This window comes from Saimiri boliviensis, chromosome 4 (genome assembly GCF_048565385.1).
Source record: "Saimiri boliviensis isolate mSaiBol1 chromosome 4, mSaiBol1.pri, whole genome shotgun sequence".
NCBI lineage: Eukaryota > Metazoa > Chordata > Mammalia > Primates > Cebidae > Saimiri > Saimiri boliviensis.
This window is the reverse complement of record NC_133452.1, coordinates 97,566,219-97,592,619: the sequence shown is the minus strand read 5'-3', so window position 1 is coordinate 97,592,619 and position 26,401 is coordinate 97,566,219. Positions and strand designations below refer to the sequence as shown.

The following is a 26,401-nucleotide window of genomic DNA, read 5'->3' as shown; positions in this document are numbered from 1 at the left end:
AGTGCTTCCGGAAGCTTTCGGCGCGAGCTGCCTGGACTTACGAGAGTATGGCTTAGGTACCATAACTTCCGGTACAGCCTTTCTTTACAGTTCGTAAGGTTCATGGGTGTGAGAGCAGCGAAGGTTCCGGAGCTAGTTTGTGCTTTAGATTTCCCTGTTTTCATTTGCAGTTGGGTGAAGTGGTTAGAGCTGAAAGGGAACCCCTGGAGTCAAACAATTTAACTCAAACGTCTGGGAAGGACTTCGCTCTGAGGAAGACCCTCTGGGACTTGTACTCCACTCAAGGGAACGGACTTGCCGGGACTGACAGTGGCCGGAAGTGAGGCTGCGGGGAATGGCCGCCGCTGCGACCATGGCTGCAGCTGCCAGGGAACTGGTATTGCGGGCCGGAACCTCAGATATGGAGGAGGAAGAGGGCCCGCTGGTGAGAGCGCGGAGCTGTTTCTCCTCCGAAAGGCCTGGGCTGGGTTTAGGCACAAGGGTGGGAACTTGGCTTCTACCCTTGGTGTTACCTGTTTGGCTCCTCTTACCCTTCCCGGTGATCAGACCCGACCCTGAGCAGGTCCCTAGTGGCTGCAACTCATGTTCTGGGGCACAACTTCAACTTCTCTCCACATTTTGGGGTAGAGTCAAGAAGTAATACAGTATATAGGTTAAGAACATGGCCTCTGGAGCCAGACTGCCTGGGTTTTGATTCCATCTCTGCCACTTACACGCTGTGTGCCCTTGGGCAAATTAACCAGCTTCTCTGTGCCCTCATTTCCCACACCTATAAGGTGAGGAAGATAGAACCTACTTTATACATCATTGCTAGGGTCAGATGAATGAGTATGTGTAAGATGGCACCTGGCACGCAGGTAAACACTATGTGTTTTGACATCTCTAGAAAGTCTGGGGTTCCCCAGAGGTATGATAGAACACCTGAGATATTAGGAGTCTGAGGGTCCTAAATTTAAGCGCAAGTTCTGCTCTATTCTCTACAATTTCTAGTTTTCCTCATTTGGTCATCTCCACTGTCTTGTCTTTAGTTTTGTTTTGTTTTTTGAGACGGGTCTCCCTGTGTTACCCAGGTGGTTGGCCTTGAACTCCTGGCCTCCTCAATCTTCGCGTCTCAGCTTCTAAGTAATTGGGACTACAAGGAGCCCACCACCATGCTGGGCCACCTCCACTGTCTTACTGAATCATCTGACTCCTTGTCATTCCTTACCCATCAGCACAAAATAGGAGAGTGGGTACAATGGGAGAATTTTAGAATTTTTCAAAGCAGTACCTGTGCTCCCAGTAAAAGCACCTCTATCTCACTTGAAGGACTGGGGGTATTTAATTACATTTTTTCTTTCTGTCTTTTCCCGTACCCTACTCCCATCAACCTATCCCTTTCTAGGCTGGTGGTCCTGGGTTCCAGGAACCACTGCAACTTGGGGAGTTGGATATTACTTCTGATGAGTTCATTCTGGATGAAGTGGATGGTAAGTGATGGCATGGGGTGGGTGCAGTACCTGTAATCTGAGAGGCATGTGGGCTGGAAGGATTAAGGTAGGGATTGGTGTGTAGATACTCAATGTGGGGAGAGGGAGCTGTGGAGCCGGACCCTTATGATAAACTTCTATTTCCAGTTCACATTCAGGCAAATCTGGAGGATGAGTTAGTAAAGGAAGCTCTTAAAACGGTGAGGCTTTCCCCTATACTAATCTGCCCTTCGATCTACTCTCCCCCAAGAGGAAAAACAAGTCTCTTGCTTTTGTTATATTAGCCTGGTGTCTGACCCTTTAGTCCTTCACTGATTCTGTTAACAGTGTCCCTTTACTGAGACTTCCTCCTGACCTGTTATCTTTATGTTCTCCCAGGGTGTAGATCTCCGTCACTATTCAAAGCAAGTTGAGCTGGAGCTACAGCAGATTGAACAGAAATCCATTCGGGATTGTATCCTCCAGCAGAGGGAAGGGGCAGTGCTATTGACCTGGGGATTTTGTGGCGTGTGGTACAGATGGCCCAGCTGGGGTCCACATCTCTGAGGTTTCTGTGCCTTCAGAGAGAAATTGGAGAGGCACTACAAATCTGAGGATCTCCATCTTCACCATGAGGCCCCTTGACTTTTTGTGGGTCAGATATTCAAGAGAGTGAGAACATAGCATCTCTGCACAACCAGATCACAGCCTGTGATGCTGTCCTGGAGGTTAGTAATTATGACCTGTGACCCGTAATAGCTACTCTGAACCAGATCATGGACTCTAGTGCCATTTTTAGGTCATCATCCTCAAGATGGGACAGGTTAGGATCATTTTCAAGATGACCTCAGGAGCCTTTTTTGTTATTACTGCCATATTTAATGTTATTTCCTGGCAATCTATGGGGTTTATCATCTGCCACCCTCATGGGCTGATAAATACTGAGGACTTCACCAAGAGGCTTTGGTGGCCCACTTATCCCCTACCAACTCTATAGCGCTCCAGTAACATCTTCTCCCCTCCCTACAGCGAATGGAGCAGATGTTGGGAGCTTTTCAGAGTGACCTCAGCTCCATCAGCTCTGAGATTCGGACACTGCAGGAACAGTCAGGAGCCATGAACATTCGACTTCGAAATCGCCAGGCAGTTCGGGGGAAACTTGGGGAACTTGTTGATGGTCTGGTGGTGCCTTCTGCTCTGGTCACGTGAGTTACTAGTTTGAAGGGTCATAATGTCCATAGTAGGTGAATGGGCTGGGGTGACCTACCCTCTTTACCACATGGGTCTCCTAGCTCCACGTTAAGTGATTTTTAGAAATTAGTAGCTGGGTTAACAACCATTTCTTTAGGCATGCTTTAGGCATCAAAGATTAAGATTAAGAATGATGCAGGGTCAGGTGTGTAGTGGGGAAGTCCAGGAATAGAAAACTTTGTACATGTGTCCTGATATATGGTACAATGCAGGGTGGTAGCATGACAGAGGCTGGATGTAAGGAATGTGGCCTAGGTCTGGTTTAGGGAGGTCTGGGTCTCCCTTATAACTCATCCCACCCTTTCCTGCTACCCAGGGCAATTCTAGAGGCTCCAGTGACAGAATCCAGATTCTTGGAGCAGCTACAGGAGCTGGATGCCAAGGCAGCCGCAGTCAGAGAGCAGGAAGCTAGAGGCACGGCGGCCTGCGCAGACGTCAGAGGCGTGCTTGATCGGCTCCGGGTCAAGGTGGGAAGTAGGGATGGATACCCTGGAGGCTACTAGAAGCAGCCTTCCCAAGACCTTCAGTATGGATTTCCTTGGCAGAGCTCACTGTAGCCTGTCTCCAAGAACTTCACCCTGCCTTTTCGGGGCAGCCCCATTCTTGCCTCCCTGGGTTTCCCTGAAAATCTTAAATACCAAAGAGGTATTCACCGCCCTTCTGTCTATGTTTACCATTTGTTGCTTCCTCCAATTCCTCTCATACAGTAAAAGGGTTGCAGCTTCATGCCCTGCGTTTGGTTCCCCACATCTAGGCAGTGACGAAGATCCGAGAGTTTATCCTGCAGAAGATTTATTCCTTCAGGAAACCAATGACCAACTATCAGATCCCCCAGACAGCCCTGCTGAAGTACAGGTCACCACCCCAAGGAATTGCATGGGATGGCCTTTGAGCTTTTGAGCAGCCTAGTGTGGGCATCTGGTTTCTTGGGCAGACAGGTAGACTGACATGTTTTTGACCCTTCTAGGTTCTTCTATCAGTTTCTGCTTGGCAATGAACGAGCAACAGCTAAGGAGATCAGGGATGAATACGTGGAGACGCTGAGCAAGATCTACCTGTCTTACTACCGCTCTTACCTGGGGCGGCTCATGAAGGTGCAGGTAAGGCCAGGAGGGAGAGGCATTCCTGGGCACATGGACTGGGAGGAGGGGACATCTCTGGGCAAGGAATATTTTACTGTGCTATGGGAAGAGTTGGTAATCAGTTCTCTTTTCTATTTTTTTAGTATGAGGAAGTTGCTGAGAAAGATGATCTGATGGGTGTGGAAGATACGGCAAAGAAAGATATCCTAGTACTGGGGAACCCTCATGCCAGGCCTTGAGAGTGGGACGGCTTTCAGCTCCAGCCACCGAGGCACTGCTCCTTACCTTTCCCTATGGGACTGAAACCTTTTATAAAGTGAAACCTACAGTCTCTCTTCCTAGAAAGATATACACATCATTTTGATACATAGTTTTGCATATGATTGCAGGGGAGGGAGAGACCCCCTGAAGCCCATTCACAGATGTCAGGTGAAGTGGGGCCCAAGTACTGGGAAAGAGGGCTGGCTGGGGTCCCCGCAGATAGTCTTTGGGCCCAGTTATGGTCTCTTTGTTTTCCCTGACTCTGACCCATCTTACGATTCTTCTCAAAGCCATCGCTCCGCAGCAGGAACACCATTTTCACCCTAGGAACCCGTGGCTCTGTCATCTCCCCGACTGAACTTGAGGCCCCTATCCTGGTGCCTCATACAGCCCAGCGTGGAGAGCAGAGGGTATGAGGAGGAACAAGCTTCAGTCATGAAGGAGACTCTGAGCACGAGGGGAGGGAAGACCAGACCTCAGGGCAAAGCTTCCCAACCTGCAGGCCCTGTCTCAATCCCCTTAGACTTGAGAGTGGGCTTCTCCAATCACTCCAGCCTGCTGTGATGTGAAAAGAGCTGAGAACCATTGACTTAAGGGCATGCAGAGGGGAGAGACTGGCTGAGGGGAATGACGGTCAGAGGCCGGTGTTGAGGTGGATGCAGGAGTAGCGACAGCAAGAGGGTGTAGGCCCTTCTTTTACCCCTGTGTTCCTTCAGCTTTTCAGTGCCCATTCAGGATGCTCTTTGACAGCCTGGACCTAGATGGATGCGAAGGGTCTGTCCGGCTCTTATTACCCAGGCTTACTGATTTTCCAGCCATATCCATGGGAAGTCAGTATTGGGGTCCATCCCTTCTGTTTTTCTTTACTTCTCTCCTAGTATCCATTTGAGGCCCTCTTCCGCAGCCAGCACTACGCCCTCCTAGACAATTCCTGCCGCGAATATCTTTTCATCCGTGAATTTTTTGTTGTGTCTGGCCCGGCTGCACATGACCTGTTCCATGCTGTCATGGGCCGTACACTCAGCATGACCCTGGTAAGATTCCTATTTCAGGTACTGTTCAATATCTTTGTCCCCAGTCTTCAGCAGCAGCATAGTGGGGTCATGACTGGTAGAACTGAAATCAGGATCACCTCATTCTAAAATGTCTAAGCCTTGGCTGGGCGTGGTAGCTCATGCCCATAATCCCAGCACTTTGGGAGTCCGAGGCAGTAGGATTGCCTGAGCTCAGGAGTTTGAGACCAGCCTGGGCAACAACTTCATCTCTACAAAAAATAAAAAATTGGCCGGGCACGGTGACTCAAGCCTGTAATCCCAGCACTTTGGGAGGCCGAGGTGGGTGGATCACGAGGTCAAGAGATCGAGACCATCCTGGTCAACATGGTGAAACCCTGTCTCTACTAAAAATAGAAAAAAATTAGCTGGGCATGGTGGCGCGTGCCTGTAATCCCAGCTACTCAGGAGGCTGAGGCAGGAGAATTGCCTGAACCCAGGAGGCGGAGGTTGCGGTGAGCCAAGATCGCGCCATTGCACTCCAGCCTGGGTAACAAGAGTGAAACTCCGTCTCAAAAAAAAAAAAAATCTGGGTGTGTGTTGGTGTGTGCCTCTGGTCCCAGCTACTTGAGATGCTGAGGTGGAAGGATTGCTTGACCCCAGGAGGTCAAGGCTGCAGTAATCTCTGCACTCCAGCCTGGGAGACAGAGTGAGACCTGTCTCAAAAAAACAAAAAACAAAAGGTCTAGCCTTGTTACTTAGACTTGTTACAGTGTTACTCCCCATGAAATCCTCAGAGCTTAGGGTCCCTGAGATTACCCCTAGAGCTGACCCACAATCAGACAATAGCATGTGAGAATGGAGGGACCCCTAAATCTTGGTGCTCAAGCGCCTGACCCAACCTCAGTCCTGAACTCTGCTATGATAGGCTTGTGATCATAGATCCTGGTGGGGCTGGGTGCAGTGCCTTATGCCTGTAATCCCAGCACTTTGGGAGACGAAGGCAAGAAGACTGCTTGAGGCCAGGAGTTCGAGACCAGCTGAGGCAACATGGCAAGAGCTTGTCTCTAAAAAAATTTTTAAAAATAAAACTTAACTAGGCATGGTGGTGTGCACTCGTGGTCCCAGCTACTCAGGAGGCTGAGGTGGGAACATCACTTGAGCCCAGGTGTTTGAGGCTGCAGTAAACTGTGATTGTACCACTGCAGTCCAGCCTAGGTGACAAAGTAAGAACCTGTCTCTAAAATACACCAGGGGCAGTGGCTCACACCTGTAATCTCAGCACTTTAGGAGGCCTAGGCAGGCGGATCATCTGAGGTCAGGAGTTCGAGACCAGCCTGCCCAAAATGGAGAAATCCTCTCTCTACTAAAAATACAAAAATTAGTCAGGCGTGGTGGTGGGCACCTATAATTCCAGCTACTCAGGAGGCTGAGGCCAGAGAATTGCTTGAACCTGGGAGGCAGGCGGAGGTTGCAGTGAGCTGAGTTGGCGCCATTGCATTCTAGCTTGGGTGACAAGAGCAAAACTCTGTCTCAAAAAAAAAAAAAAGTCAAAAACAGATTCTGGTGGGCAAGGCAGCAGGACCACCTGGGTGGCAGTGGACAGGAAAGCACGGGACATTTCCCTTTTAGGTCTCTCCCTTCTCTGTCGCCCAGTGCATCGTCCCCAGTGAAACACATGTGTTTGTTCACAGCCACTAAGGACAACAAACTAACATTCTCTTTTAAACCTCTGCTTGTTCTGCAATCACAGAAACACCTGGAGTCCTATCTCACTGACTGCTATGATGCCATTGCTGTGTTTCTCTGTATCCACATTGTTCTCCGGTTCCGCAACATTGCAGCAAAGAGGGATGTTCCTGCCCTGGACAGGTTACTGAATTCTGGTCCTTGATGCCCAACAGGCCATGAACTCTCTTGGTCTTCCATGGCTCTGCCCTGACCTCAGACTCCTACTGACATGGTGTCATCAACCTTTATTCCTGTTCATTTGCTCTGGAGGCAGTACTGCTGCCTTTGGACTCACATTTCTCCAACCACCGCCCTCTACAGCTGGCTGTTGAGCATTGAACTGAATGATGCCCCATTCCCTCCCATCCCTCTCCCACATTCTTTGCCAGCTGACCTCTGATTCTGATTAAGTCCACAGGTACTGGGAACAGGTGCTTGCCTTGCTATGGCCACGGTTTGAGCTGATCCTGGAGATGAATGTCCAGAGCGTCCGAAGCACTGACCCTCAGCGCCTTGGGGGGTTGGATACTCGGCCCCACTATGTGAGGGAGGGCAAGGGTAACAAAGGGTTCTTGAAAGGCAGGGCTCTAAGTTTCATTGTGTGGGTTGGCCAAGGTCATACTTGTGTCAGGGTCACAGCATGCTATGAGCAGGCATGCTGGAAGGGTGGTAAAACTCATGGTGGGTGGTACACTGTGGGTAGGAGGGACTGGAGGCAGAGTTAAATCACATGGAGGTGGGCTGGCCAAAGGAGTTGGGAGGTTGTGTTGGTTGGATCAGGAGGAAGGTGTGATTTTCCTTCCCACTCTCTCCTAGATCACACGCCGCTATGCAGAGTTCTCCTCTGCTCTTGTCAGCATCAACCAGACAATTCCCAATGAAAGGACCATGCAATTGCTAGGACAGTTACAGGTGAGGGTTGGACCGGAGAGATTTCCCAGCAGCAGGGTTGTTGCCAGTGGGTGGAGCCTGAGGAGGGGCCAGATGGGGGCCAGATGACCTTGCTATCTGGTGTCACCTCTTCCTCTCCTCTCTGCCTTTTCAGGTGGAGGTGGAGAATTTTGTCCTCCGAGTGGCAGCTGAGTTCTCCTCAAGGAAGGAGCAGCTCGTGTTTCTGATCAACAACTATGACATGATGCTGGGTGTGCTGATGGTAATAGTTGCTCCTCTTCCTTGTCTTCCTACCCAGAAACTTTGGTTTCTCCCACTGCTCTTAGCTCTGTGAGGGCAGAGATGATACCCTGTCTTGTTCAGTGTTTTACTCTTGGAGTCCGGCGCAGTGTCTGGTGTAGTACAGTACGGGTGGAATGAAGGGGACATTCTGAAGTGAAGAACTGCTTTCTCCAAACTTGACCTTTCCCTTTGTCTTCCCTTAGGAGCGGGCCGCAGATGACAGCAAAGAGGTTGAGAGCTTCCAGCAGCTGCTCAATGCTCGGACACAGGTAGGGTGTGGGGAAAAGGGAAGGGACAGCCTTGTATGCTGTTTTCAGCTGTGTGTGTGTGTGTGTGTGTGTGTGTGTGTGTGTGTGTAGGGAACGGCATAGTGGACCTCAGGTATATGGAATTACTGTAACTCTTGATTCAGGACATTCTGTCATTATTGGTCCATTTTATTTTGTCTTTGGATTTTTTTTTTTTTTTTTTTGAGGCAGGGTCTCGCTCTGTCACCCAGGCTGAAGTGCAGTGGCACGAACATGGCTCACTGCAGCCTCAACCGCCTGGGCTTGAGCGATCCTCCTACCTTAGCCCCCTGGATAGCTGGGACCACAGGTATGAGCCACCATGCCTGGCTAATGTTTTATTTTTAGAATGAATTTTTTTTTTTTCGTTATCCATCCCCTCAAGCATTTATCTTTTGTGTTATAAACAATCCAATGATACTCTAAGTTATTTTAAAATGTACAATTAAGTTATAATTGACTATAGTCAACCTGTTGTGCTATCAAATAGTAGGTTTTATTTTTATTTTTGAGACGGAGTCTAGCCCTGTTGCCCAGGCTGGAGTGCAATGCTACGATCTTGGCTCACTGCAACCTCTGCCTCCCGGGTTCAAGGGACTCTCCTGCCTCAGCCTCCTGAGTAGCTGAGATTACAGGCGTGCACCACCACACCCCGCTAATTTTTTTGTATCTTTAGTAGAGATGGGGTTTCACCATGTTGGCCAGGCTGGTCTTGAACTCCTGACCTCGTGATCTACTCTCCTCAGCCTCCCAAACTGCTAGGATTGCAGGCATAAGCCACCATGCCCAGTCATTCTTTCTACTTTTGTTTGTACTCATTAACCATCCCCACCTCCTCCCTAGCCCTCTACTAGCCTTCCCAGCCTCTAGTAGCCATCCTTCTACTCTCTTCGTACATGAGTTCAATTGTTTTGATTTTTAGATCCCACAAATAAGTGAGAACAGGTGATGTTTGTCTTTCTGTGCCTAGCTTATTTCACCTACTATAAACTCCAATTCTATTCATGTTGTTGCAAATGACTGGGTCTCATTCATTTTTATGGCTAGATAGTACTCCATTGTGTATACATCCCACACTTTACCCATTCATCTGTTGATGGACAGTTAGGTTGCTTTCAAATCTTAGCTACTGTGAACAGTACTGCAACAAACATGTAGTGCAGATACCTCTTCAGTGTACTGATTTCCTTTCTTTTGGGTATCTACCCAGCAGTTGGATTGCTGGATGGTGTGGTAGCCCTACTTTTAGATTTTTGAGCAACCTCCAAACTGTTCTCCATAGTGCTTTACTAATTTACATTCCCACCAACAGTGTATAAGGGTTCCCTTTTCTTCACATCCTCGCCAGCATTGTTATTGTCTGTCTTTTGGATAAAAGCCATTCTGACTGGGGTGAGATGAGATCTGACTGTAGTTTTGATTTGCATTTCTCTGATGATAGTGATGGTGAGCCCCTTTTTATATATGTGTGTTTGCCATTTGGGGTCTTTTGAGAAATGCCTATTCAAATCTTCTGCCCATTTTTAAATAGGATTATTAGACTTTGTCATGTAGAGTTGTTTGAGCTCCTTATATATTCCAGTTATTAATCCCTTGGCAGATGGGTAGTTTGCAAATATTAGTTGTCTCTTCACTTTGTAGTTTCCTTAGCTGTGCAGAAGCTTTTTAACGTCATGTGATCCCATTTGGCCATTTTTGCTTTGGTTGCCTGTGCTTGTGAGGTTTGTGCTCAAGACATTTTTGCCCAGACCAGTATCTTGGAGATTTTCCCCACTGTTTTCTTGTAGTAGTTTCATCATTTGAGGTCTTAGATTTAATCCTTTGATTTGGTTTAGTATAATAGGGGTATAGTTTCATTTTTCTGCATAATGGATAGCCAGTTTTCCCAGCATCATTTATTGAAGCGACTATCTTTTCTTTCTTTCTTTTTTTGAGACAGAGTCTTGCTCTGTTGCCCAGGCTGGAGTGCAGCACTGTGGTGTTGGCTCACTGCAACCTCCACCTCCTGGGTTCAAGCAATTTTCCTGCCTCAGCCTCCTGAATAGTGGGATTACAGGTGCCTGCCACCATGCCCAGCTAATTTTGTATATTTAGTAGAGATGAGGTTTCACCATGTTGGCCAGGGTGCTCTTGAACTCCTGACTTCAAGTGATCCTCCTGCCTCGGCCTCCCAAAGTACTGGGATTACAGGTGTGAGCCACCATGCCTGGCCAGGAGACTATCTTTTCCCCAGTGTATCAAAAATCAGTTTACTCTAGGTGTGTGCTTTTATCAAAAATGAGTTTACTCTAGGTGTGTGCTGGCTAATTTTTTAATTTTGTAGAGACAATGTCTTGCCATGTTGCCCAGGCTGTCTTGAATTCCAGGCTTCAAGTGAAAAATCTTATGATTCTTTTTTTTTTTTTTGAGACTGAGTTTCGCTCTCGTTACCCAGACTGGAGTGCAATGGCGCGATCTCGGCTCACCGCAACCTCCGCCTCCTGGGTTCAGGCAATTCTCCTGCCTCAGCCTCCTGAGTAGCTGGGATTACAGGCACGCGCCACCATGCCCAGCTAATTTTTTGTATTTTTAGTAGAGACGGGGTTTCACCATGTTGACCAGGATGGTCTCTATCTCTTGACCTTGTGATCCACCCGTCTCGGCCTCCCAAAGTGCTGGGATTACAGGCTTGAGCCACTGCGCCCGGCTTTTTTTTTTTTTTTTGAGAGACAGAGTCTTGCTCTGTCTCCCACATTGGAGTGCAGCAACCACGATCTTGGCTCACTGCAACCTCTGCCTCCCAGGTTAAGCAGTACTCTTGCCTCAGCCTCCTGAGTAGCCAGGACTACAGGCATGTGACAATATGCCCAGCTAATTTTTGTATTTTTAGTAGAAATGGGATGTAGGGCTGTCAGCCCCACAGGGTTGTGGGGTGTCCCTTATGCTGTGCTGAGGTGCAAGATCCGAGAAGTAAAGAGACAGGACACTGAAAAACTGGAGAAGAGCAGCTGGACTCGGCGGGGGGGCCACACCACCTATGAGTAGAGACAAGCAAGGCCCCAAACATCCAGAAGCATCTGTATCTATTAGGTACAAGCAGGGAGAAGAGTCCTAAGTGAGGTCGTCATCTATAGGCTTAGTCATAGGGCATACATAATCATGTGAGTAACAAGCGAGGAGGCCACCCCATTATGTCACCTGGGCAGAGAGGTGGGCCATGCGCAGTAGGGGGCTGTGCCATGTGCAGTATTAGAGGGTCGTGTACAGAAAAGGGGTCCACCCCCATTAGGTCACTGAAGCCAGGATGTAGGCTGTGTGCACCAGGTGTCATACGTAACACTTCTTATCTGGGGGCTGGAGATTTCAAAGGATTTATAATAGAAGAATACTGTAAGCCAATGCAGTGGGAGCTGACAGACTTGTGCTCTTCTCTAAGACATTTATGGGAGGACGATTTGAGCTAGCACAGAATCGAGAAAAGACTTGACAGGGTGTATAACTGCTGTGGCTGGTCACACCAGGGGGGTTCTTCTCCCTCTGTTTTTTGCAGGATCTCAGGCCTGAGGCCTACTTTCCACAGGAACTAGATGCAAGGTACTACAATTCCTTTTTCAGGAGGAGAGGCTCTTGCTCCAAGCCTGCCATACAGCATATGCTCTTTCAGGCAGGGATGCCACCGCCTGGGTCTTTGGTTCTTGTCCTGGTCTGGTTATTTCCCATATACTGCTTCTGTTCTGTGACTGCTCTAGGCATTCCTCCTACTACACACTACTATATGGTTATATAGAAGGATTCTATAAATCAGCACTAAATGTGTTGGGACAGCTCTGACTACAATACCTGTATGATTATATAGAAAGAGTATTTGGAACTAAGTATGCTAGATATAAGTATTAAGTATGATTATATAAGCTAGATATATGTAAGCAGTAAGTTATACTTCAGGCACTAATTCTATAATATATGATTATATATAAAGGATTATATAAAGGAAATAGCTGAGTAATAACACTATAAACCAAGATATTCTTCCGGCACTAATTATGCCTGGGGTTTGCACAGCTCTCCTTCCTCGTTGCCCATGTTGGGGGTTACCGACAATGGGGTTTCACCATGTTGGCCAGGCTGATCTTAAACTCCTGACCTTAGGTGATCCACTTGCCTCGGCATGAGCCACTGTGCCCGGCCCAGATTCTGTGTTTAATGACACTGAAAAACAGAATGAATTTTTGTTTTGGTATATATATTGCTGTACTTTTAAAAGCAAGAACATGCACAAAAAAGGGGGGACAAAGCAAGAGCACAAAAACGCAACATTTAGATCAACGAGCGGCTGTGCATGAGGCACGGGGATAGTTTGAGGAGGATTTCATAGTTTGATGGTAACTTCTGCCAATATGCTACTTCTTGGATTGTGTGTTGTGTTCCTGGGTGTTTACATCATTAAAAACAAAACAGGCCAGGTGCGGTGGCTCGTGCCTGTAATCCCAGCACTTTGGGAGGCTGAGGCAGGCAGATCACCTGAGGTGAGGAGATCAAGATGATCCTGGCTAACATGGTGAAACCCCGTCTCTACTAAAATACAAAAAATTAGCCAGGCATGGTGGTAGATGCCTGTAATCCCAGCTACTTGGGAGGCTGAGGCAGGAGAATCGCCTGAACCCAGGAGGTGGAGGTTGCAGCAGTGAGCTGAGGTTGCAGAGAGCTGAGATTGCGCCACTGCACTCCAGTCCGGGCAACAGAGTAAGACTCTATCTCAAAAACAAACAAACAAGCCGGGCGCGGTGGCTCAAGCCTGTAATCCCAGCACTTTGGGAGGCCGAGGCGGGTGGATCACAAGGTCAAGAGATCGAGACCATCCTGGTCAACATAGTGAAACCCCGTCTCTACTAAAAATACAAAAAATTAGCTGGGCATGGTTGTGCGTGCCTGTAATCCCAGCTACTCAGGAGGCTGAGACAGGAGAATTGCCTGAACCCAGGAGGTGGAGGTTGCAGTGAGCCGAGATCGCGCCATTGCACTCCAGCCTGGGTAACAAGAGCAAAACTCCGGCTCAAAAAAAACAAAACAAAAACAAACAAACAAACAAACCACTGCAGTGGGCTATTTTATTTTTTTAATGATATAAACACTGATGAGATGAGGCAAAAAAAAAAAAAAAAAGCCAGGCATGGTGGTGTGCACTTGTAATCCTAGCTATTTGGGAGGCAAAGGGGAGAGGACCACTTGAAATCCACAAGTTCGAGGTTACAGCGAGCTATGATAATGCTATTGTAGTCCACCCTAGGCAACAGAGCAAGACCCTGTCTCAAACAGCACAACAAAACAAAAAACCCCAGAATCACAGGATTCTTTTCAGGCATAATTTTGCTAATATTGTCATGTCATTGCATATAGGTATAGCTCCTTCTTTTTAATTGCCATATGTGACTTGTGTGATCAAACAGATTCTATAAATGGATTGTTTCCAGTTTCTTGCTTCTGTGAGCATTGTTTTATGAATATTCATGTCTTTTAGCACATATAGATATTGATTATCTTCACCAAAAGTTTCTTTTGGGTATAAACCTAGCACAGTAGTCTAGCTGCTTAGAAGATATGCAGTGTTAGTCTTTATGAGACAATGCTAAATTGTTTTCCGAAGTAGTTACTTCTTACTAGCAATATGTAAGAATTCCTATTGAGCCACATTTTCTCCGTGTGGTATTATCAGACCTTTGCCATTGTGTTATTTCAACATGTGGTATTATCAGACCTTTGCCATTTTTTTTTCTTTCTGTTTTTTGAGACCAGGGATGCTGCTAAAAGATGCTTGGGATCAGAAGTGTTTCAGATTTTGATTTTTTTTCAGGTTTTGGATTACTTGCATTATTATTATTATTATTATTATTATTTCTTTTTTTTTTTGAGACGGAGTTTTGCTCTTGTTACCCAGGCTGGAGTGCAATGGCGCGATCTCGGCTCACCGCAACCTCTGCCTCCTGGGCTCAGGCAATTCTCCTGCCTCAGCCTCCTGAGTAGCTGGGATTACAGGCATGCGCTACCATGCCCAGCTAGTTTTTTGTATTTTTAGTAGAGACGGGGTTTCACCATGTTGACCAGGATGGTCTCGATCTCTCGACCTCGTGATCCACCCGCCTCGGCCTCCCAAAGTGCTGGGATTACAGGCTTGAGCCACCGCGCCCAGCCTACTTGCATTATTTTTACTGGTTAGCGCCTGCAGTCTGAAAATCTGAAATCCGAAATGCTCCAAAGAGTTACCTTTGAGCCTCATGTTGATACTCAAAAACTTCCAGATTTTGGAGCATTTTGGATTTCAGATTACTGGATTAGGGATACTCAACCTGTATTTCAGTGGGTCTTTATTTGTAATTTCCTGATTAGTAATGACATTGAGCATCATTTCAAATGTTTAGTAACTGTACAATTTTTTTTTTTTTGTAAAATGTCTGATGAAATAAATTTGTAATTTTAATGACATGACCTTTTAAAAATTGGGTTGTGGCTGGTTATGGTGGCTCATGCCTGTAATCCCAACACTTTGGGAGGCTGAGGCGGACGGATCACTTGAGGCCAGGAATTTGAGACCAGCCTGGCCAGCATAGTGAAACCTTGTCTCTACTAGAAATACAGCTCCTCAGTGGGGCTGAACCTAGGAGGCGGAGTTTGCAGTGAGACAAGACTGTGCCACTGCACTCCAGCCTCGGTTACAGAGCATGACTCTGTTTCAAAAAATAAAGAAAAAAAATAAATCTCTTAGTGCTTTTTGATTTATAAGAGTTCTTTGTATCGTCTACATACTAACCTTATTGATTATATAGGATACAGAATGTATCTTTTTACTTTTATTTATTTATTTTTTTTTGATACGGGGTTTTGCTTTTGTTACCTAGGCTGGAGTACAATGGCGCGATCTCGGCTCACTGCAACCTCCACCTCCTGGGTTCAGGCAATTCTCCTGCCTCAGCCTCCTGAGTAGCTGGGATTACAGGCAGGCGCCACCATGCCCAGCTAATTTTTCATATTTTTAGTAGAGACGGGGTTTCACCATGTTGACCAGGATGGTCTCGATCTCTTGACCTCGTGATCCACCCACCTCAGCCTCCCAAAGTGCTGGGATTACAGGCTTGAGCCACCGCGCCCGGCCTCTTTTTACTTTTTTTTAAGAGAGACTGGGTTTCACCATATTGGTCTGGCAAGTCTTGAACTCATCCTGACCTCAGGTGATCCGCCTGCCTCGGCCTCCCAAAGTGCTGGGATTACAGGTATGAGCCACCGTGCCTGGCCCTACTGTTTTTTTTTTTGGTAAGATAAGGGTCTTGCTATGTTGCCCAGGTTGGTCTTAGACTCCTGGGCTCAAGAGATCCTTGTACCTCATTTTTGTCTTTTTTAATGTTGCTTTTTGATGAAATAAATTTGTAATTTTAATATGATGGAATTTATCAGTCCTTTATATTTTTGTCTTTGTTTGTTTTTAGTAATAGTCTTGCTCTGTCACCTAAGCTGGAATGCAGTAGTATGATCATGTCTCACTGTAGCCTCAACCTCCTGGGCTCAAGCAACCCTTCTGCTTCAGCCTCCCAAGTAACTGGGACTACAGGTGTGTGCCACATGCCCAGCTAATTTTTATTTTTATCATTGTTGTTTTGTAGTGACAGAGTCTCACTATGTTGTCCAGGGTGATCTCAAACTCCTAGCCTCAAGTGATTGTCCCGCATCAGCCTCCCAAAGTGCTGGGCTTACAGGCATGATCCACCACGCCTGGTTATTTTTGTCTTGTTTAAGAATTTTCTTATTATTCCAAAGCCAGAAAAATATTGTGCTACATTTTCTTCTTAATATTGTAGAATTCTGACCAGGTGCGGTGGCTCACACCTATAATCCCAGCACTTTGGGAGACTGAGGCAGGAGGATCACTTGAACCCAGGAGTTCGAGACCAGTCTAGGCAATATAGTGAAACCTTGTTTCTACAAAAAATTTAAAAAAAATTAGCCAGGCATAGTGGCACACACCTGCAGTCTCTGCTACCCAGGTAGCTGAGGTGGGAGGATTGCTTGAGCCTGGGCAGTTGAGGCTGCAGTGAGCCCTGTTTGCGCTACTGCACTCCAGCCTGGGGAACAGAATGAGACCCTGTCTCAAAAAAAAAAAAAAAAAAAAAAAAAGAGAAACAAATATATATACAATTTTTTTGTTACCTTTAAGTCTGAAATTTACTTGGAATTAATTTTTGTGTATGATGTGAGGTAAGAATTATTCCCTTTTTTTATGTGGATAGTTGGCCCAGAACCATTATAGAAAATCCTTTCCTTTTTTTTTGAGACAGATTCTTTCTCTGTCACCTAGGCTGGAGTGCAGGGCCATGATCTCAGCTCACTGCAACCTCTGCCTCCCAGGTTCAAGTGATTCTCCCACCTCAGCCTCCTGAGTAGCTAGGATTATAGGCATGTACCACTATGCCTAGCTAATTTTTGTGTTTTTGGTAGAGATGGGGTTTCACCATGTTGGCCAGGCTGGTCTCCAAAAGTTTTCACATTTTAAAAAGTCTTGGCCGGGCGCGGTGGCTCAAGACTGTAATCCCAGCACTTTGGGAGGCCGAGGCAGGTGGATCACGAGGTCAAGAGATCGAGACCATCCTGGTCAACATGGTGAAACCCCATCTCTACTAAAAATACAAAAAATTAGCTGGGCATGGTGGCACGTGCCTGTAATCCCAGCTACTCAGGAGGCTGAGGCAGGAGAATTGCTTGAACCCCGGAGGCGGAGGTTGCAGTGAGCCGAGATCGCACCATTGCACTCCAGCCTGGGTAACAAGAGCGAAACTCCGTCTCAAAAAAAAAAAAAAAAACTTTAAGGATTTTGATTAGAATTACATTGTCTATAGATTCATTTGGAAGAATGGATACTTTGTGATATTGAAATCTTCCTGTTGATAATCACTATTCTATCCTTTTTTTTCCTTCTTTTTTTTTTTTTTGGAGACAGGTTTTGCTCTGTCACCCAGGTTGGAATGCAGTGGCACAATCATAGCTCACTGCAGCCTTGAACTCCTGGGCTCAAGTGCTCCTCCTGTCTCATTCCCGCGAGTAGCTATCACTAGAGGCACACAGTACCACACTTGGCTTTTTAAAAAAAATTTCTGTAGAGACTATAAAATTTAAAATTTTAATTTTTTGTAGTGTCTCACTATGCTGGGATTATAGATGTAAGCCACCCCACGTGGCCTCCCTCTCCAATTTTTAAGATAGTCTTTTAATGTCTTTTGATAACTTTTCTAAATTTTCAGCACAAAGACACTGTAGGTCTTTTGTCATATTTATTTTTAGGTGGGTATAGTATGTATGTTTAGTCCTACTAGGAATAAATAAATCTTTCCTAATTTTTTGTCTTTAATGTCTTATGTTTTTGATCTCTTACCCTACTGGCTAACACTCCCAGAATTATGTTTAGAGGTTGAATAGAAAGGCGATACGTGAGAAGTCTTCGTATTCCTGATTTTGAAAGGCTGGCTGCCAGTGCAGTGGCTCATACCTGTAATCCTAGTATTTTGGGAGGCTGAGATGGGAGAATCTCTTGAGCCCAGGGGTTCAAGGAGATCAGCCTGGGCAACATAGTGAGACCCCATTTCTTAAAAAAAAAAAAAATTAGCCAGATGTAGTGGCATGCACCTATAGTCCTAGCTACTTAGGAGGTTGAGGCAGGATGATTGCAGGAGATCAAGGCACCCACAAAGATGCACTTAACCAGTGGTCTCTGCTGAGAGCAGGTGGGATTTGTCATGGGATTTGCCAGATATAGAGAGCCAGCTGCCATCAATGCTTTTGGTCCTTTTTGATCCAGTGCTGCTTGACACTATGTAGGAAAGATTGTTAAAGCCCAGTGCACTATTTCCCTCTGGTCACTCCTCTGCTATCAAGGTGTTCTCTTTTGCATGATAGAAAGCTTGAAGTTCATTTAAGTCCAGACCAGTACTTCTATAGGAATATAATGCATGCCACAAATGTGAGCCACTTAAATAAAGTTTCTAGAAGCTACATTAAAAAGTAAGGAGAAACAGATGAAATAATTTTTTAAACCACTACATCTAAAACATTATTATTTCAACATGTAATCAATAAAAAATAGTAATGACGCCAGCACAAGGGGTCACACCTGTAATCCCAGCACAGGCCAAGGCTGGGAGGATCACTTAAGCCCAGGAGTTCAAGACCAGCTTGGACAACATGGTGAAACCCCATCTCTACAAAAAAATAAAAATAAAAATTACTGAGGGCTGGTGGCATATGCCTGTTTGTTTCAGCTACTCAGAAAGCTAAGGTGGGATAATCACAGAGCCAGGAAAGTTGAGGCTGTAGTGAGCTGTGATCATACCACTGCACTCCAGCCTGGGTGACAGAGCAAGACCCTGTCTCCAAAAAAAAAGTAACGATATACTTAAAAATTTTTCCCATATAAAGTCTTCAGAATCGGATGTATATATCATGCTTACAACACATTTCAGTTCAGACTAGCCCTGTTTCAAGTGATCAACAGCTACATGTAATTTATGACTAGTGTGTAGCATTGGTCATCAACGTTAGCTCAACTTTTCTCTGGCAGTCCACTCCCTATGTCCCACACTGCTACATTGTTGTCTGTACATGTGTGGGTGAGATTGCATTTAGACAACTATAATAGGCTGAATGTGGTTATTGAATCTCTGTCCAAAATCACATCACAAAGATGCCTTGGTTACAGAAAGATCCCTCTTGCAGCATGTCTCCCTAGTCTCATATTAGTTATCTGACATCCTCAGTGGATAGAAGTGAAGATTTTGAGGCAAGAATAGAAAAAATACAATTATTATTTTTCTTTTATATATATGTATATGTGTGTGTGTGTTTGTATATGTGTGTGTGTGTGTGTGTTTCGAAGACCAAGTTGCTGCTCTGTTGCCCAGGCTGGAGTGCAGTGGTATGATTTTGGCTCACTAACTTCCGCCTCCTGGGTTCAGGCGATTCTTGTGCATCAGCCTCCTGAATAGCTGGGGTTATAGGCATTTGCCACCACACCCAGCGAATTTTTATATTATTTATTTATTTTTAAATGGAATAGTAGTTTCACTTTCTTCTTACAAGGTCTTATTGTCCGGGTTTTTCGTTTTTGTGGGTTTTTGTTTTAATCTCCCTTTAACTTTTTATTATGGGAAATTTCAATATGCTAATAAAGAGCATAGTGAACCCCCCAGACACCATCAGTGATATTCAATATGTACCAATTCATGGACAGTTTTGTTTCATCTATACTAACACCTATTGCTTATCTTTCTCTGTGTCCCCCAGTTATTTTGAATTAAATCTTATACATTATTATCACTTGATCTGTATCAGAATGTGTTTTTATTTTTTATTTAAAAAGTTATTTTTTGAAATTATTTTGCTGTGCTGCCTAGGCTAGAGTGCAGTGTCATGATATAGCTCACTGCAGCCTTGAAATCCTGGGTTCAGAAAACAAAAAGAAAAAAAAAAAAGAACAAAAAAAAAAAACAAAAAGAAAAAAAAAAAAAGAAACCTGGGTTCAAGTGATCCTCCCACCTCAGCCTCCTAAGTAGCTGGGACCACAGTTGTGTGCTACCACACCTAGTAACAGAATGTGTTTTAAAAACTATAATACATTATCATACCTACAAAATTATCTTATTTCAAATAACTAATATTCAGATTTCCCCAGTTATTTCATAAATGATTTTTTTTTTTTTTTGAGATGGAGTTTCACTCTTGTTGCCCCTAGGCTGCAATGCAATGGCCTGATCTCGGCTCACTGCAACCTCCACCTCCTGGGTTCAAGCTATTCTCCTGCTTCAGTCTCCCGAGCAGCTGGGATTATAGGCGCCTGCCACCATGCCTAGCTAATTTTTGTATTTTTAGTAAAGACAGGGTTTCATCATGTTGGCCAGGCTGGTCTTGAACTCCCGACTTCAGGTGATCTACCCACCTCAGCCTCCCAAAATGCTGGGATTACAGGCATGAGCCTCTGTGTTCAGCCTTCATAAATGATTTTTATGGTTCAAATCAGGATTCATATAAGGTATGTATATATATCTGTATATGTATTTTTTTTTTTTTTGAGACGGAGTTTCGCTTTTGTTGCCCAGGCTGGAGTGCAGTGGAAGCACATAATGTCTTCTTGGCTCTCTTTGTGGTGTTAGTAGCCATCAATTTCAGTGCCTAGATCCATTAATTAGATTTCTATATCTCCTACCATCTCAAAATTTTCTGTCTCCTGTCTGTGCTATATTCTGAGTCCTTTCTTCAGTTATAAAGAAATTCTAGTTCATTGTATCATTCTCGTTAATTTGTTGACTTTATAAAACTGGCTTCTCATATCTAAAAAATTTCCTTTTTCTAAGTCTGTTCATTCCTAATAGTTCTTATTAATTGGTCAGTTTTATGTCTGCATCCTTAAGTTTTTTTTTGTTTGTTTGTTTGTTTTGATGGAGTCTCGCTCTACTGCCCAGGCTGGAGCATAGTGGTGCAATCTTGGCTCACTGCAACCTCCACCTTCCAGGTTCAAGCAGTTCTTCCTGCCACAGCCTCCCAAGTAGCTGGGATTACAGGTGGCCTCTACCATGCCGGGCTCATTTTTGTATTTTTCAGTAGAGATGGGGTTTCACCATGTTGGCCAGGCTGGTCTTGAACTACTGACCTCAGGTGATCTGCCTGCCTCGGCTTCCCAAAGTGCTGGGATTACAGGTGTGAGCCACAGCACCCGGCCTATTCTTAACTTTAGACATTGCATACAGAACATACAACTGCTGCCTGTATTGGATAGTTCTAAGGTCAGCAGCTATTGCTTATTGTGTCTCCTAACTCTCTTGGTAGCTTCCCTTCCTCTGTGTCTGCTGATCTTTAAGTTCATTGCTTGATCATAACCAGGGGAACTGTATGGGCCAAAATTAGGATTGAGGATATTTTTCTCTACAGAGGATTTGCCTTAACTTTTGCAGCAGCTGAAAGATGCCATTGACACGGATCTGCATTAGTCTGATGCCAGAACTGGGCAAATCCTCTGACACCAGGACCCCTGTGTATATGTATTTGTGTCTTTCCAGGAATTCATTGAAGAGTTATTGTCTCCGCCTTTCGGGGGTCTGGTGGCATTTGTGAAGGAGGCTGAGGCTTTGATTGAGCGTGGACAGGCTGAGCGACTTCGAGGGGAAGAAGGTATGAGGAAAATGTGGTAATGGTGGGATCAGTGATAAGGGAAATGGAAAAGAAAAAGGAAAGGATACAGATTACTTGGGGGGCGGTGTAGAGTATGAAAGACTGGATCGAGAGAATCCAGAAAAGAGGGGTTTGATGGTAAGGATAGGGCTGTACCTTGGGGAGAACGTAGTGCAGTCGTCAGCCAGCCAGATGCCTCTCTGACACTCCCTTTCCTCCTGCTATCAGCCCGGGTAACTCAGCTGATCCGTGGCTTTGGTAGTTCCTGGAAATCATCGGTGGAATCTCTGAGTCAGGATGTAATGCGGAGTTTCACCAATTTCAGAAATGGAACCAGTATCATTCAGGTGACCTACAAGTCCCAGCCCCCACTCACATCCCCCATTATTTATTGTTTTCTTGCATCTTCTTGCTGGGCTTAGCATCATCTAAGTGACCCTTAGTCTTCAGCTACTAGCGGTGCCCAAAGTTCTGGTTGAGCCCTAACCTGATTTTGTGTGTGTGTGTGCAGTGGCACAGTCTCAGCTCACTGCAACCCCCGCCTCCCGGGTTCAAGCCATTGTCCTGCCTCAGTCTCCTGAGTAGTTGGTATTGCAGGCACCTGCCACCACGCCCAGCTAATTTTTGTATTTTTAGTAGAGACAGGGTTTCACTGTGTTGGCCAGGCTGGTCTCAAAGTCCTGACCTCGTGATCCGCCCACCTTGGCCTCCCAAAGTGCTGAGATTACAAATGTGAGCCACCGTGCCCAGCTGCCTAAACCGATTCTTAATAATCACTGTCAGCACCACTTTACAGTCTGATCCCTCAATGACTTTCTTTGACCAGGGAGCACTGACCCAGCTGATCCAGCTTTATCATCGCTTCCACCGGGTGCTGTCCCAGCCGCAGCTCCGAGCCCTTCCTGCCCGGGCAGAGCTCATCAACATTCACCACCTTATGGTAGAGCTCAAGAAGCATAAACCCAACTTCTGATGTGCGGAAACCGCCCTGAGATCTGCCAGTCATCTCCATGGACTTCTGCACCCTATTCCATACCCTTCTTCACCTGGGGTCCCCCTTCCAGTTTTCCCCTTGCCTCCCAGGCCTTTTACATGGCTTACCTGCCTTCCCTCCCAGCACCTTGCTCAACAGGATACGCTGGTTCCCCTTGGCCTTCTGAGTCTCCCAGCATCTTCAGGTTTCCCAAGACCACTTCCCTGTGGGCTTCCAAAATGGCCTTTATCATTTCCCCAGTCTGTCACCCTCCTCCTCTGCTCCCATACACCCAAGCTCGCTCTTCCCCTGCAAAAACCACTGTCTCAATCTCTGGTTCACTCAACTCTTGTCACTGTGTTCTGAGGCATGAAGCCTCAACTCAGAATTGCTGGCAAGGGGTGACTGCCTCTAAGTCATTGTTTTATTCAAAGTGATTTCTGTAGCTTTTTGACCTAAGGTCTCAGCAATTTGAACACTAACCCCTCCCCTCCTGGCTCAAGAATTACTCCCAAGACAGTCTGCAGAAAATAAATATTTAATATCACATAACACTCTTCTCCCATTTATTTTCTCTGTCCTCCTGAAGGCCTTCAGGTGGCCCCATCTCTTCTCTAAAGCCACCTTTCCTTTCTGACTACTTCCTGGGCTTCCTTCCTTCTGGTGAGTGTAACCTTTAACTTCTAGCTACTTCCAGGCCAGAGGAGGAAGGTGACCCCTGGTTAAAATGGCAGATGCTGCAAGGGCTGAGAACCAGGCCACAGCCCCAGACACTGTCCTGAGAGCTCCCTTGGGACAAGCCCAAGCTGACTCTGGAATTGCCTCCTCTCCCTCTGTAGCAGCTCCTCAGCTTCTCTGATTGTGGCTGTCACAGCCCCTTGCTCGAGGGCTGCACCACCCAACCCACACCCACACCGTTGGAGCAGGGATAGACCAGGCGAAATTTATCATCTCATCTATTTCTGTTTGACTTGGAGCCTTCCTGCTGCCCTCGTCTTACGCTTCATTTGAACTTAGGCTCTAGACTGGAGAGCCACGATGGCCCCTTTAAGGCATAAGAGGAGAAGCGCAGTTAAGGAAAAATGGTAATTTGCGTCTTAGCTTCATTTGAACTTAGGCTCTAAGCTGGAGAGACACGATGACCCCTTTAAGGCCTAAGAGGAGAAGCGCAGTTAAGGAAAAACGGTAATTTGGGATGTTTCCTGTCTTCACCCCCAAGCTGTAAACATTGCGTCCCCAGGTCCCTGGAGAGTGGTGGAAAGAAAGGGGATGCCACTCCTCGCTTAGGCCCTACGGATGGGGGGCGTCCAGCCCGCTAGGTTGGTCTGTGACTGCCGAGCACACCCATCACGGAGAGGGAGGCTGCAGCATCCTGAGGCAGAGAGAGAGCGCGGCTCGGCTCTCCTAATTGGCGGACGCGGGAGGGGGCAGGCAAGGCAGAACGGGGCGGGCTCTCCAGCTTTTGCCTTTTCAGGGTTCCGCCCCATTTCCGAGAGCCGCTCCCTCATTGGCTTGGGGAACCGTATCTCAGCGCTTTGGCCTAGTGGCTTTGAACTTGTTTACGCCTGAGACCGAAATGCAAAGGAGGGCGAGTCCAAGGGGAGAGGTTTGGGGAATGAGCACTTTCTGATTGGCCCGGAGTGCCTTGGGGGCGGGGCCAGAGCCGCGTCCTTAAGTGACCTCGCCCCTGCCCAGCTCACCGCCTCCGCGTTCTTCCGGGTTTGCCCCTCCCGACTCGCCGTCGGATGCGTTCCCTGTCGGATGCCAGGCGGCTGTGTGCCAGGCTCTGAGGGGCCGCGAGCTCACCCCAGACGCCGGCCCCGGGAATCCTCTTCTCCTCCACCTTCCCTTCCCGCTACTCGTTCCTAACCCACCCACTCCCGGGTGTCACTCTTGGGGAATCTAGATGTTCTGGCACTTGACCTGACTTCGGCCTCAGCGCAAGGACGGGAGAAGGGCCAAGGGTCTGAGATTTGGGACAGGATCCCAAAGAAAGCGTCCCCAGATACCCCGCAGGGGACCCTGTCGAGACAGGCGCCTTTAGTCAGTTAACGCTCCGAGGCGGGGAGGGCCGTGCAGGCAGGCACCGCGGTTCTTCACAGGCGTCCTTCTTGCCTTCCCCTGCCCGTCGCGGAGCCGGAATACTCCGAGCGGACCGAGCGGAGCGTGTTGTTGCAGAGGTCACTGAGGGGCAGTGCTGGAATCTGAGCCGTGGGGCGAAGAGACAGCTCCGGAGACTCGTGATTCCGGAACCGGGTGGGCATTCAAGTGATACCTGGAGCACGCAGTTATCGGGGACATTAAGCTCACCCTGGGGATCCGTAGGAACCCTCTGACACAATGGTCTCCGTAGCAGGGTGATCCAGAACAGACGACGAAGACAGAAAGAGAGCGGCGATTCCTACACTGACCTCCGGAGAGCAGCATGATCACGGCGAGGAGCTGTTCTCGCTCCGCTCAAACCCCTGCGCAGCCTCAACGGCTTCCTCCTGCTTCGGAAGGCCGCGAGGCTCCACGCCCAGCCCACGACCCCCGCCGCCCTCTTCGCGCTGAAGCTGCAGAACGTCTTTTTCAGCCCCCAAATCCCCTGCTTTGTGCCTTAAGATTCCCAGTCTTAAACTCAGATAACTTTTAGGGTCGTCACTCTTAAAACTTCTACCTCACTTGTTTTGCTGATGACGGACACAGGGGCCTCACAGACTCAGAAGCATCTGGAATCATTCTGTAGGACAGAACTGTGTCAATATCCTCTTTCCCCTGCTAATCTCCTAGACCAGTGTTTGTATATGGCACAGGGGTTCCTAGTGTCATATAGAAGGACTTGGAGATGTCCTCATGGGCTGTAACCGCCCCCGCCCCCACCCCCGTGCTATTCAGGGATCTCTGTCCTTTAAAGAAATATCATTTCTCCCTTTCCCCCTTACCTTTGTGCCCTTACCTCGCCGTGAATTGTTTCTTAACTGGACTTTCTGGGAAATGTTTACTTCATGTTCAACAGCAAAGTCTCATAAGGCGAAGGCGGCAGGGGGCAGCGGGGCAGGCATTTGCTCACCTTAGCATTAATTTCAGAGCTACTGAATGGACGAAAGAGAGAAGAAACATCCTCCTTTCCTCCATTCCTGTAAATATGGACCCACCTACCCTCCACTTAAGAAGGGTAGCTTTTCTGATCTTAAGCTATCAGGCAGCCAGGCAAGGTGGCTCACACTTGTGATCCCAGCACTTAGGGAAGCCGAGGAGGAAGATCCCTTGAGGCCAGGAGTTTGAAACCAGCCCGACCAACATGTCGAAACCCCTTCTCTACTAAAAATACAAAAATTAGCTGGGTGTGATGGTTCGTGCCTATAATCTCATCTACTCAGGTGGCTGAGGCAGAATTGCTTAAACTCCGGAGGTGGAGGTTGTAATGAGCTGAGACGGCCACTGCACGTCAGCCTGGGAGACAGAGTGAGACTCTGTCTTTGAAAAAAAAAAAAAAAAAAAAAGTATCAGGCATTATGGGGAGCAGGCAAATTGGCTGGGTTTTAAAATAATCAGAGGCCCAGGGTGGTGGCTCATGCCTGTAATCCTTTTGGAAGGCAGAGATCAGAGGATCTTGAGCCCAGGAGTTTGAGACCAGCCTGGGCAACATAGGGAGACCCCATTTCTTTTAAAAAAAAAAATGGCAGGCATGGTGGCCCATGCCTGTGGTCCCAGCTACTTGTGAGCCTGAGGTGGGAGGATTACTTGAGACCAGGAGTTAGAAATTACAGTGAGGTATGATTACATTACTGTACTCCAGCCTGGGTGACACAGTGAGACCTTGTCTCTTTAAAAAATAAAATGAAAAAACAAAGTAGTCAGACTTAGTGTGGAGATTCAAGGAAAGAAAGAGAAAGCAAGACAAAACTTTAAGGAGATGAGAATAGAAATTGGCTCTCTTCATCCTGGGCATGATGGACACAGCTATGCGTGTTACATACTAGAGTTAACAAAGTGTTTTCAGATACAGTTGTCATTAAACCAACACATTTTTTGAAGCTCT

The 26,401-nt window shown here is 46.8% G+C and overlaps 1 protein-coding gene across 3 annotated transcripts; it reads left to right on the top strand.

The window, feature by feature from the left end:
* Positions 1 to 58: 58 nt before the first annotated feature.
* VPS52 (VPS52 subunit of GARP complex) lies at positions 59 to 22,929 on the top strand. Of its 3 annotated transcripts, XM_003923134.4 has the most exons (20): positions 59 to 424; positions 1,385 to 1,469; positions 1,617 to 1,669; positions 1,848 to 1,923; positions 2,109 to 2,176; positions 2,478 to 2,653; positions 3,016 to 3,166; positions 3,454 to 3,554; positions 3,667 to 3,799; positions 3,925 to 3,982; positions 4,319 to 4,452; positions 4,921 to 5,076; positions 6,788 to 6,906; positions 7,184 to 7,307; positions 7,582 to 7,677; positions 7,811 to 7,918; positions 8,142 to 8,207; positions 21,293 to 21,404; positions 21,633 to 21,751; positions 22,231 to 22,929. In XM_003923134.4, the coding sequence occupies exons 1-20, from the start codon at positions 335 to 337 to the stop codon at positions 22,375 to 22,377; spliced, it is 2,172 nt and encodes a 723-aa protein (XP_003923183.1). In that variant the 5' UTR covers positions 59 to 334; the 3' UTR covers positions 22,378 to 22,929. The 3 variants fall into 3 exon arrangements, with proteins under 3 accessions (XP_003923183.1, XP_074254010.1, XP_074254009.1); XM_074397909.1 differs by lacking the exons at positions 59 to 424; positions 1,617 to 1,669 and having other exon boundaries at positions 1,451 to 1,469; XM_074397908.1 differs by lacking the exons at positions 59 to 424; positions 1,385 to 1,469; positions 1,617 to 1,669 and having other exon boundaries at positions 1,911 to 1,925; positions 2,106 to 2,176.
* Positions 22,930 to 26,401: the final 3,472 nt, after the last annotated feature.

What these genes read in the sequence shown, in the direction of transcription:
- VPS52 (XM_003923134.4), top strand. Translation starts at nt 335, where the DNA reads ATGGCCGCCGCTGCGACCATGGCTGCAGCTGCCAGGGAACTGGTATTG. An exon ending in ACAGAAATCCATTCGGGATT is followed by an intron (nt 1,924 to 2,108) that starts GTATCCTCCAGC and finishes TTTGTGGGTCAG; the next exon opens with ATATTCAAGAGAGTGAGAAC. An exon ending in GATGTTCCTGCCCTGGACAG is followed by an intron (nt 6,907 to 7,183) that starts GTTACTGAATTC and finishes TTAAGTCCACAG; the next exon opens with GTACTGGGAACAGGTGCTTG.